This window comes from Triplophysa rosa, linkage group LG2 (assembly GCF_024868665.1).
Source record: "Triplophysa rosa linkage group LG2, Trosa_1v2, whole genome shotgun sequence".
In the NCBI taxonomy this organism is placed as follows: domain Eukaryota; kingdom Metazoa; phylum Chordata; class Actinopteri; order Cypriniformes; family Nemacheilidae; genus Triplophysa; species Triplophysa rosa.
Window position 1 is genome coordinate 20,820,158 of NC_079891.1, and position 13,028 is coordinate 20,833,185.

The following is a 13,028-nucleotide window of genomic DNA, read 5'->3' on the forward strand; positions in this document are numbered from 1 at the left end:
CTGATGACATGGGCACAAGCTCATGAAAAGAGATGATCAATATTTAAAAGTAGCGATCCCTTGTTTTCTTATTTTATTTAAAACTACCTTCCAACTGAATTTAAAACATTTCAGATTTCGCTTTATAATATATACACTTATAGTTATTATAGGGTTTGTGTTTAATTTTGCCTCATCGTGCTAATTTTGCCAAATGTAACCTGTTGCTCATAGCCGATTACTCTGTAGTCATGTGTCCACCAGATGGCGCTGTAATCCTAATAATAACCAAGACTTGATATAAATCTTATCTTTATAGGGCATACTTGTTTGTGCTGATTTTGTGTCTCTTCCCATTGACGCTTCAACACTTCCTCAAGACCACTAACATCCCAAACTGCACTAATTATATCGATTCTGTATTAAAAACTGTTTTCAGTCCAGGCCAATGTTTGACGGACCCAGGAAACTGACCAACATATATACAGTATACAGTGAACGCAGGGGATATAGCACATCCTAACTAGCGTATAGGAGTTTTACGGTGGTTGCATCATATTTTTGGAGATAATCAATATGCACGCCTTAATGTGCTGTAAACACAACGTATGCACTTATAAAGTGCAAGAGGAAGCAGATGGCAGCCAAGAATGTAGATGGCATATATTGAACAGTTTGATAATGGAGAACATACTGTATTAGAGTCAACATCATATCGAATTTTGATGCTTTCGTTTTGCTCAGAATTGTTTTGTCGTGGTGTTGTTTATAATGTGTTCGTCTGCTCAATACAGGTGAGTCAGAGCGTCCAGAGTTTGACTCAGCTGCTGTACAGTCTACAGGTGAGCTCACTCCTGTCACACACTCGAACACTATCTGAAAGAATAATTACAGTGGACAGACCTCTGTCTGCTTACGTCAGACACAGTGCGGGCACGCAACATGACTCACTCCTAATAGCTCTGTCCAAGCCTTAAGTGTCACATTGCCTAAACGTGTCTATCAAGTATGCGGTCTTCTGTCTTATATAATGCGCTGTGGGTTTGCTGTATAATAGGAGGTATTGTAATGCCGGCGTTAGAATGTAGACATAAATGTCACACCTGCAAAAGGCTCTTTGCCTCTTTTTTTTTGAAACGCTGTTTAAAAAATAGCAGTGGTATTTGCAAGCTATTACAGAGAGTATTGACAGAGGGATTTTTTTTCAGGTGCTAATTGTTTTTTTGAGAGGCGGACATCATTTATTATGAGACTTTAGATTTAAACATACAGAATGAGAAGTGTAGATTGGGGTATTTATACATGTAAAGCGTCAAAAATAAAATCAATAAAAGTAAAAATGTGTCATATTTATCATTTTTTATGATATATTGTTGATATGTTTAATCTTATTGGTTGAGTTGTGATCTGTATACATACAGCCGCGGGAAAAATTAAGAGACCATTGCAAATTTTCATTTCAAATCAGCATTTCTAGATGTACTGTGGTCATTCCAGTCCTGTGTTTGTTGAATTTCAACAAAATCAAACCTCAGGAATGATAGTCATCCAACAGCAAATGTGAAAGACTGACAGTATGACAAGACACACGAAAACAGTGATAAAAATCCAGGTCATCACATACATTTACTTTTCCTAAATACATGTAGAAATATTACTGTTGTATTGTTTAATATGAATATCAGTTAATATGAACTTTTTTTACCTGTTTCTCCAGTGTTCATTTTCTGCAAATAAATGCAAAAAAATATATTTTTATTCGAAATTTGGTAGAAATATTGTAGTTCACAGAATGAAACAAAAACGATCATTTTAGCTAAACACAATCCTTTAAATAGTCAATTTTAAAATCAGAAAAACGGCTCTGAAATGGTCTCTTAATTATATGTTAATATACTGTTAACTGTATAATGTTTTATTCTTTTTTTATTTTGTGCTATTACTGGTTGGAGAAATTGTCTCTTGGGGTTTAACTTATGTATCTTTAATTTTACGTTAAAATTCAGTTCGATTTTTCATTGTTAGACCTATAGAATTTTTATTAATTTACATAAACATGTTTTAGAAGTAAATGTTATTAGATTATTGGTTTCATTTTTTCTATTTTGTTTATAATTTTGTGACATATGCAATAGGATAAAGGACATTGTGTTACAATACGATATTGTCATATCAAATGAACGTATAGTATCGAAACTGGAGGCGAGTATATTGTATTGAATTGAGAGCCACGTACTGTATATTGTATCGAACCGTGAGCTGCGTGTATCGAATCGCGAGCCGAGTGTATCGTATCGAACTGTGAGTCGAGTGTATCGTATTGAATCATGAGCCGAGTGTATCGTATCAATTGGTTAGCTTTGTCTAGTGTATCGAATCGAAAGTCAAGTGTATCGTATCGAATCATGAGCCGAGTGTATCGTATTGAACTAATGAGCCGAATGTATCGTATCGAATCAAGAGTCGAGTGTATCGTATTAAACCACCAGTCGAGTGTATCAGGTCGCAAGCCGAGTGTAATCGCATCGAACCATGAGTCGAATGTATTGTATCGAATTGCGAGCGTAGTGTATTGTATCAATCTGTGAGCTTTGTCTAATGTATTGAATCACGAGATGAGTGAATTGTTACACCCCTACTAAATTTTAGCCAGAAAGTTAACCACATTCCACAGTATTAACTGAGCCGTTGTTTATAGTGATAAAAAACTCACCTTTGATCTCCTTTACTGTTAACAGGCTGCAGTCACTATCCAAGACAGTAGCTATGAAGTCCAAAGGCTCCTCCTCCTTCTGTTATCAAGCCCGTCCCCTCATCCACATTCCCGGCCGTTTCCCATCACTCGCAGCAACCAGGCCCTGCAGGAGCAGGAGCGGCAGAGGGAGGCAGAGCGTCGGCGGGAGGAGCTGGCAGACGTGGCCCGTGTCCGGAGCGCCATGGTGCGGGAACGCCAGCAGTGGGAGCGGGAGTGCCAGGCGCGACAGGTTCAACAGAGAGAGACGGAGTTGGCGTTGGAAGGAAGGGAACTTTTGTGCCACCTAGAGGAGCGGAGGATACAGAGCGAGCGACAGGAACTCCAGGAGCAGCTGCAGGAGTACCAGCAGAGCCTGGAGAGGCTGAGAGAAGGACAGAGGAGCGTGGAGAAGGAGAAAGAAAAACTGGACACTCAACGCAGGCTGCTCGAGAGTTTAAAGCACGAATCACAGCATAATCTGGTCATACCGCTCGATGGACAGCAGACACAGGTTTGTCTATTGTGTGTGGGTGGGAGTATGCCTGCGAGGTTATTTCCTGGCGAGGATGACGGGGGTTAAAACTGGGGTCACATAACCCTTTGCAAACTTAAATAAAAGATTTAAATAAATCCCACATCACCTCCAGCAGACCGCCACGGGTACATCCACACTATGAGTGTGTATATTCTGAGTTTGTGCAGGGGTTGTATGTGTATTTTCTCTATATCTGTTTGTGTATGTTTAAAATTTTCCTCAAAGCTTTAGCCGCAGGCAGGTCATAAAGCACAGTATGAGGCTGGGGACACAGCTTTCTTCTAAACGCTGATCTATCTCCTCGCTCCTCTGCTCTTTCCTCATCCCTTCTTTACTCTGTTGCCAAAACACCCAGGTAGTGATGTCATAGGAAAGATTTCCCGAATCCTCTTTCCTCTGGCTTTCAAGATGGAACAAAACTGTCAGTTATGAATTCAGGGCAAAGATATATTATTCTTTTTTCCTCTTATCACGTTAATTTTCTTTTCTGGTGTCATTTTTTCCTTCTTTCTTTCTCTGGTTTCTAACTTAACTTGACCAAAAGAGTGTACAATATATGTTAGTTTAGGGTGCAACAATGAAAAGAGGCCTAAAAGAAGCAAAAGCAGAACGTAGATGGTTTCAGCGGCAACAACAAACAAACGTTATGTGGCCCAAACTTCCGTTGGAAAGAATCAAAAACTGTTGAGTAGTTTTAATTTCATTTAAAACAATTAAATATGAATATAAATTAATATTTATAAAACATCAAATTAATTGTTATATATCATAACCATTGTTGCCAACTCTTGCAAGACAAATAAGCAACTGCAGCTCCAAAAACAAGCCCAAAACAAGCGCAACATTATTACATTATTCATGATCATCAATGTAATTTATTATCAATTATTTATTATTAATGAACGAGCCTGGGTCATTTTAAACTGACACTACCCTGTTTGAAAAACACAAACATAAGTTATTTTACAAAAACAAAGCAAGGGGAAATCCAGTATAATCTCTGATCACATGTGAGCAGTATAGGCCTGGAGAGATGGAAAAGGAGAAGATATAATGACGACTTAATGTAGCTGTAACAGCCACACATTTATAATAAAGTAAAACTGAACTATATGCATTTGATGTATACTTTTTAAAATTATATTCTGCAATTTATTTAATACAATAAAATGTTTTGATGTTTACCTTATAGCCTAATAAATAGGGTCATCCCTCCCTCCCCATCTTTGTTCAGATCTGAACACTTTTCGTTCATTTTCAAATTTCATTCTAATCGTGACAGATGTAATACATTTAGTTTAGTTGGTAGAGGAAAGGAGGCGGTGTGTTTGAGGACAAATTACGCTATTAACGTGCTTAGGCTTGAATAAGGCTGTGTAGCCAAATGCGTAGATCTACACTTTTAACATTTTTAATGATGTAGCCCGGTTATAAAATGCTTTTTATCTTTAAGTGAGTATTTTATCTTTTTACTATGATACTTACCTCCGATTATCCAAAGAGTGCCGATGATTACGTGAAGAGACCACTGTAACTATGTTTTACATGCTTAGATATGTTGTGTGACCTCCTACGGCGCTACGCCGTGACATCATAGTACCGCGAGAGTGACTCGACAGTAGATGGCCTCTGTATGCTTTCAAATAGCTCTCGCGGTGCTGTGATCTTGTGCGCTGCCTCATGTAGTCCTAAAAGCCTAGCTGTGACCAGACAGTTAATAGATTGAACAAAACAGCGACCATAGATGTAAAAGAAACGAAGTTGCTTGTCAGGTTCAGAAGCAAGCTACCATATTTTTTTAAATAAGCCCCAAAACCCGCGACAAGTGATTTTTTAATGCGACTTGACAGAAAAAGATGCCCAAGGTCGCGTATTATAAGTGGACTTGGCAACTATGATCATAACCAAACACAGACCAAAAGTTCACTTCTGGCCACTCTCTTCCCTCTGATGAAACACTCTATAGTGTCACAAAGTAACATGCAGATTGACATCTTATCTGAAACCTAGCAAAAATAAAATAAAAATGTGGAGAGATTCAAAATAAAGAACCATTTTAATATTAAATAAAAGCACTCCTCTTTTTTATTCAAATCAATGGACCAGAACTTGTTGAATATTCTTCAAAAACTTTCTCAGATGTATTCTTGTTTCTTCTTTCTATGTTCTCTCTCTTCCCACATGTTCTTCTTTCTGTGTATGTGCTCTCTTTCTCTGTCATTCAGTTAACGTGTTTGTAGGATAATTGTCCCATGGCCAGTTCTCTTAACACGCCCTTACAAATAAATACTAGTACGGCAGAACCCCAAACACAACAGAGTTTTTTCAGGTTCAAAGCTAATGTTGCCTTCCAAGCTCAGTCAAATTAGGTGTGGCAAGCCACTGAGGAAGAAAACATTTCTTTCTTTGGCTTCTTGTACACAGAGAGGATTCAGCTGCGGTCAAATGCCTGTTTCTTCCACACACAAAAACAAAGCCATGCCTCTGATTCATTACCTGGGATAATGAGAGCAAGTCATGGCTCATCAGTCTTGAGACGGTCTTAGCCTCTGCCACTTGACTGCGTACTAATAAACAAGATAATGATTAATGATAATTGAAAAGGCAAAAGCAAAATAATTAAACACAACTCTGTGTGCTCCGTCCTGCAGGACAGGGAAGTGATGTTTCATTTGCTTTCAAACATTTGCCACTTTAACATTTTTCAGTAGTATGACTGTGTCTCAACTTTTATAAAACAGCAGAGAAAAATGGAAAAAGTAGCAACAGGGTATTGTGTTAAAAATATTTATAGAGCACATTACAGCGCACAGGCTGTTTATCATTAAAGATGCCATGAATTAAGACCTCAATTTTAACCCGAGCTTTTGTTATATAAGAGGGAATCGTATTCAAGCGAACATCATGTAAGTGTCAGAACTGAAAACGCCCTTGTTACTGAAATTACAACTGTTATTGACACCAGGCCCAGCGAACGCCAGGTCCTGGAATGCACCCATCTATGATAGGTTGAACACTGCCTCCACAGAAGAATATCAACGACTACTTCTCTAGCCCTGCCCACTGGTTCGCGCATGACAGTACTTAAGTAACACAAGTTGCTCGGAACCAGATAGAGTGAGCAAGCAATAAACATGCCGTTAAAGTCTTCAATGCGGCACGCCCATTAAAACCGAGCGTTTGTTGAGCCGGCCTCAAAACCCGGGCAGAAAATAGCCTATTACCTATTGATTTTGATGTTTTTGAATGTAAAAACCACGCGAACGTCATAAGTAGACCTCATACAACAGTATACAACAATAAAAAAGGCCAGTTCATGACACCTTTAATGTAAAGTGTTACCATTATTTTCTAGTTTTACTGCCGTGAAAAATGTCTGTCTGAATTCTAGAACAGTCATATATTTAATAACACATCTCATTCAATATCAGGGTGTTGTTAGCCGCAGTAGTTTGTAGTTAATTACAAGCCATCGTGTAATAGCTGCTTACCCGATACAGCAGAATGATCTGGTTAAATTCTCTGTTCATTTAGCAAACTGCTTATATGCTTGCTGTACAGATTAGCACATCAACACTCCAGCTGTAAGATGTGTTACGATACAGCCGACCATTTATTTCAATCGCCCTTTCCCTTATTATTATTCTGTGTATTCCTCTAAGTATGACTTACGAATGATGTCTAAAATATCCGTCTGTATTCACCCTCTAAGCTTTAACCTTGGACTTGTATGTCTGAAGAAGCCCACGCAATACAAACATAATCTGTTTTGTGTATTGTGTGCGAACACTAGTTTTGACCTTGTTTGAAAGGGGTCACTATGAATCAGTCTGGCCTTTACTACAGTACATATGAAACAAACTGATCGAACTCGCAGATTCTTAGGAAGAGAGAAGGGTGGAGTTGATGATCGATGCCTATTTTCTATTCTGTTCTATTATGTTCTCTAAAGGTAAACATTATTAAAAATCTGTTTCATATTTTGGATCACAAAACCATTTAATGAAGTTATAAACTCTAGTCAAAAAATACAAATGAAGAACATGGAATAGAAAAGCCATTGAGTGACAGCACCAGATGATGTCATATGGAGGTGATAAAAAAATAATACCGCAGCTAATGGTAAGCTTGAGATGAAAACTTAATGAAATAACGTGACTGACATGTTATTCAAATGTCAATCCGCTCAATAAATGGTCTAAAAAGTTGCATTGTGTACTGTAGATATCATAGGGTTTGATATGTGAGTGATACAGGTCCCTTCTCCATCTTACAGGACGCTGGTCACCTGTGTGGCGAGGACGAGCATGGATCCATTTTCGTGAACGAGGCAGCGTTTATGTCTCCCTCTTTAAACAACAGACACGTCCACCTTCATCATTCACACCCTCATCATCAGACGACCCATCCGCATTCAGGATCCTTAGGATTATCCGACTCTCCCAGTGCTCAGAACAGTCTCAATTCACTGCTGGCCCGATCGAATCACAGAGGCAGCTCTGTTGGAGTGTCAGAAGAGAGCTGGACTGGAGGCATATTGTACACGGGCCCGCTGAGAAGTCAAGGAACAGAGAGTCCAAGCAATGGTAATATTTTTATCCCAGTTACAATGTGCTTCGAGGAGCTGTGGCAGTTTTTGATTGTTTTTACTTTATTTGCTTCCTAACAAAGTTGTGGATATGGTGCTGATCACCTAATAATGATTTTGTGGATGATGCGTCATACAAACGCCATAGTTTTAACTTGCTAATGTCATTATAAAAATGTTATTAGCAGTCACCCAAGATTACGTTTTCCCATCAAGTCTGATTATAGGGGATGTTTACAAGATACAGCGTGATCTCCGTTTGTTTATTAGGCTACTGATATGACTGGATTTATCTAAAAGTGCCATTTGTTTGCTTCAAGAGTGAAACCTTTTTAATATGGGAAAAATTATCGAGTGCACCTTGTACCTGATTGCAAAAAAACATGATTTGATGTCATTGTATCGACTTCACTTCTCTAGCAAATCATCACCAAAATCTCGTCAGCGAGGGTCGATATTCTCTCTTTGTGTTGTTAATCTGTGTTTAATAACGCAGACGCAGACACACTCGGGCACAGACGCAGATCTGCCTCCATAATCAATTGCACCTCTGTCTATTTGCTGTCGAGATGACAGCGGCATGTGCATCGAGGGCCGGCAGCTGCGGGAGACTGATTGGAACATCGACCTCAAAAATCTTTACCAAACTCATTAAAGAGTGACCTGTCATCTAACAAAAGAGAGAGACAGAAACTTATTAATCAGATTCTTCCACATGAGCCATCAAAGTTGTCCGTTTAACATTATGAATTGTTGCTCCCTTTCAAATACTTCATCTCTGTAATATGTAATGGTGAATACATATTGAATGCAGAGATTTGTTGCACTACAGCGAAGTCTTTAGGCGGTAAGGGTTGCATCCGCTCTGCGCATTGATCGTCTCAATTATCCTTTCTTGTTACTAACAGACCTTTGTGCCTTAGTGCAGGACTGTTTATGTTTAGGTTATAGCCCCATTTCCCTTTTATCATCGGTGGGGAATTATTAAACCCGATACCCTCAATGCACATTTGGCACTTTTAATGTTATGTTTAACAAGAAGTTGCTAGCAGATGTGTTGTTTGCTAAACAATTGATGATAGCCACTGATGATAAAGGCTTTTGTTGTGTCCCAAATGACATGCTATATATTATGCACTTAAGCAATGCACCATCAAGTGTATGAATTTTGAAAGGTAGTGTCGTCTCAAATGCAACACTACTAACTGGATGCGCTTTCCCAGACGGGGCAAATGCAACCTACATAAATAAAAATCAGTTTCAACTATATTGTACTTTTGATGTAATTGGTTCCTATTTTGCCCAACATGCCCTCGGTCACCATCAGACTGAAGCGCAATGACCACTGCAGGTGAACTTTACTCACACTGCCTTTCTTCCGCTATACGTACAGCAAATCTGTGACCGTTGAGTGTGTGAAGTGTCCAGGCATTCCATACTTTATATTTTTGGTTGAAAGCTGTTGATGTGTCATATCAAATAATGTCACGTTGTCTGAAACCTCTAGGGTCACACAAGATTGTATGGTGTTTTAATTTAATTTAGTAAAGTTAAGGGGTGGTACCAAGTGATTAAGGGTGTAACTGTCCCAGTTTAATCACAAACAAAGGGGTGAAATTAATGGATTTTATTAAGCACAAGGTATAAACATGGACATTAACTGTGTTTTACATTACCAAATTTTTTTGCTAAATAAACGGATAGACAATAAAAAATATTGATAAACAGCTATAGTTAATTCATTACATATATTTCATTTATATAGCGCTTTTCTGGGTACTCAAAGCGCTTAACATGGAAGGGGGGACCTCCTCAACCACCAAGCAACCACCTGGATGATGCGACGGCAGCCATATTGCGCCAGAACGCCCACCACACACCAGTTTATTGGTGGAGAGGAGGCAGAGTTACGAAGGCAATTAGTTCATATGGGGATGATTAGGGTGATTACATATCATCCGAAGGACGGTGCTTTTTTACAGTATAGTGTGCCCATCACTATACTGGGGCATTAGGACCCCCACAGACCACAGGGTGAGCACCTCCTGCTGGCCTCATTAACACCTCTTCCAGCAGCAACCTAGTTTTTCCCAGGAGTTCTCCCATCCAGGTACTGGACAGGCTCAACCCTGCTTAGCTCCAGTGGGAAACCAGTCTTGGGCTACAGGGTGATATCGCTACCGGCCGTATAGGCTAACTGTGTTAGCTCATTAGCTCAAACATATAGTAACACTACAGCATGAATGAAAGTAGTGAAATTGGGGGATGGTTTTGGCCTACATTGAGAAGAAAATAATCATTCATTGTGTGGGTAATTGTTTGATGAATTGAATTCACAGCATCACATGAAAGTCAAAAACACGTGATAGCTCACACTTCTACTACACAAACGTGCGACAGCAGATCTATTTTTAACTTCAGTGTTACTTTTGTTGAATGAATGCTTGTGTGGTTTTATTGTTTATTGTTAACCGAAAGCTACAGCAAAAATTAGTTTGCAGTTTTTTTAGGAAGACCAATTCTAAAATTAAACAGCGTATGTAAATTCGGTTTCATTTCAAAGGTTAGAATCAGGTGTTGGAAACCACTGTAGAAGAAAACACATCTGTGTAATTGTACTTAAGATATTGTTAAAACTTTCCTAACTGATCCGTCATAACACCAGTTTAATCATCCAGTATCTAGCAGAAAAACATTAACTATGTTTTGAATTGTGGCTGTATAATATAATAAATGTATAACTGCCTTCAATATTATCTTTACAGATGAGGGTCAGCTCAGTCACGGCCCAGAATCTTGGTGTGCAGGAGTCACAGGGACAGGGCTTTATCAAGATGACGTCCTCCTCGTGAACCAGCCCTTTGATACCATGGAGACAGAGAACAGAGATGCTGATGGAGAGGAGAATATTGTGTATCTCTGAAACGAACACGCTTGAATTGGTTTCGAAACAAGGACTTGAATTTGCATTTTAAGATTTGAACCAGAACTTCTGTGACATTCTCTGGACTTTATAGCACTTATGTCTGTGTGAGACATAGGGTACTCACTGTCGAGACATAGGGAATTCACTGTCTGAGTGGCTGTACTTTGCTTTATAGCCTGGAGGCTACAATGACAGAATCAGGTTAGGCACTTTCAGCACACTTTTAGTCACACACAAAAACCCAATCCCACCCAGATGGCTGTGCAATGTAATTGTTGTTCCTTGTCTGTTAACAGTAACTGGACAATAAAATACAGATAAACAGCAGATAAACAATAACTACTAAAAGCATTCACCCCAAGCTGTTTGACTCAGTGTAGGTTATTATGCATGCATTGCTAGCATATGGATTCACACTGTCACCTCTTTCCAATTCAATCTCACACATTTGGAAACTGGTTTCACATGTTCGTATGAAGAATACGTCATATGTGTTCTGCCGTATTCCTCTAAAATAGAAATTCAGTGCTCATCATGCAGGTGTAGAACTCATTGCCTGTTTGTCAGAGATATACAGTAGTAACCTATATACATATTTTCATATGCAGTCATATTCTGGAAGGTCTCCTCAGCACACGAGCATTCTCTAAATCCGTCTCTAACCACATCTAAACTGATCTCTGAATATATTGCCATATTGGCCTTAAGGCTTTTTTGCATTTTGCAAGTGTCAGTTACATTACACACAGGTGCCGTTTCATTGTTTTATGTGGATCAAGACTGTCATTATTTTTGGTTATGGATATATCTTGCAAAAGCATAAATTTAACTCACACTTCAAAGGCCCTATTTAAATTCAAGCCACGAGTGTCATAAGAAAACTATTATAACAGACAAGTACTGGGGTTTAACATGCACTTGAATAAAACTAACAAGAATGATATGTCTATTTTGCTTTTTTAAATGATATAATTGTACTGAAAATATACAGCTTTTTTACTGTGCATGAAAACTTGCTATATTTTGTGTTGTTGCTTCCAAAGCATAGATTTTATTTATTGCTTATACTTTAAAGAACAAGTTTTTTTGTACATAGAGCATGTTTTGTATAATTGTTGTATGTAGACATTGAATGTAGTTTGACTGTTGTATCAAAGGTTAAATGTAGTAAATATGTTCTTACGTTCATTTAAAGCTTTTTCTTGTTTCTTCATATCGTCGCTGTCCTTCAGAAACCTTCAGGAAATGGAAAAACACTATACTTTTTACATGATTAAAATACTATGTTGTCAAAGTTGACAAGCACTTTTTAATAGATTGGTTAGATATTTGTAAAACCCAGAGACAAACATAAAGGGTGATATGTTTATTTTATAAGCACCATGATATCTGATGATAACACAGTTTGCTGTTAATGAAAGAGAATTGCTTGGGACAAATGAAAGACCATCTGAAACCCATTTTACTTCTGTATTATTTATTTTCAAATGATATTCAATAAGAAAAAACATGTACTGTAAGGCGGTACTTAAGTTTATACATGTTTTAGAAATGCGGTCTCTGTATGACAGGTGGTTGAAAAAGTAAAAAGTGGGTTAACACCTGAATTTACAGAGGTGTCGTTTTAACATTCTGGCAAAAGGTTATTGGGACATTATTTCCTTTAAAATAATCATATGTGCTGATGAATCATTAAAAACAGGGATATGTATTCGGGAATAGGGTAAATCATTTCTATATTTACTTGAAAATATAGATACTTTTTGTGCTTCTGACTCTAGTCTTATTTTTCAGGCATATAAAACTATAGTTACACCGCCGAGAAACTTCATTACTGTGTTACGTTTGTGTAATATTGTTTATAAAACTGTGCAGGAATATAAAGGACGAGTGACGCATATGACAGCCAGCAATTTTTAAGGCTCTCTGCATGTTATACAAAGATAACAAATGGGTTAAAGAATTGAAGGAGGCAGGCAGAAAGAATAGCAAACAAAGATTCTCATGAGAATAATTCTCAGAGTGCAACCCCACTGATAAAGAGTTTAGAAAGACTACAATTGTGTTATATTTTGCAGCAGTTATGGGTATTTATCTAAGAGAAGATAAATAATGGTGAAGGGACTGATCATATTTCCAAACAGCAGCTCTAGAACCAACTGTCAGCTTTATAATCCACAGGAGTCTTTCAACAGTCTGTCAAAGTCAGAACACATTCATCAAAGTAATGACACAGGAAGACAAAATGTTACACAAATGACAAATG

At 38.1% G+C, this 13,028-nt stretch overlaps 1 protein-coding gene across 4 annotated transcripts in view; it reads left to right on the forward strand.

Moving 5' to 3' along the window:
• Positions 1–12,473, forward strand: part of arhgef28a (Rho guanine nucleotide exchange factor (GEF) 28a) — a 69,075-nt gene extending 56,602 nt beyond the window's left edge. For all 4 annotated transcript variants that reach the window (XM_057353021.1, XM_057353038.1, XM_057353029.1 and 1 more), the window contains 4 exons: positions 774–821; positions 2,718–3,224; positions 7,525–7,834; positions 10,602–12,473. In XM_057353021.1, the coding sequence (XP_057209004.1) occupies positions 774–821; positions 2,718–3,224; positions 7,525–7,834; positions 10,602–10,759 (1,023 nt within the window). In that variant the 3' untranslated portion in view covers positions 10,760–12,473. The remainder of the gene's footprint in view (positions 1–773; positions 822–2,717; positions 3,225–7,524; positions 7,835–10,601) is intronic.
• The last annotated feature ends 555 nt before the right edge of the window (positions 12,474–13,028 follow it).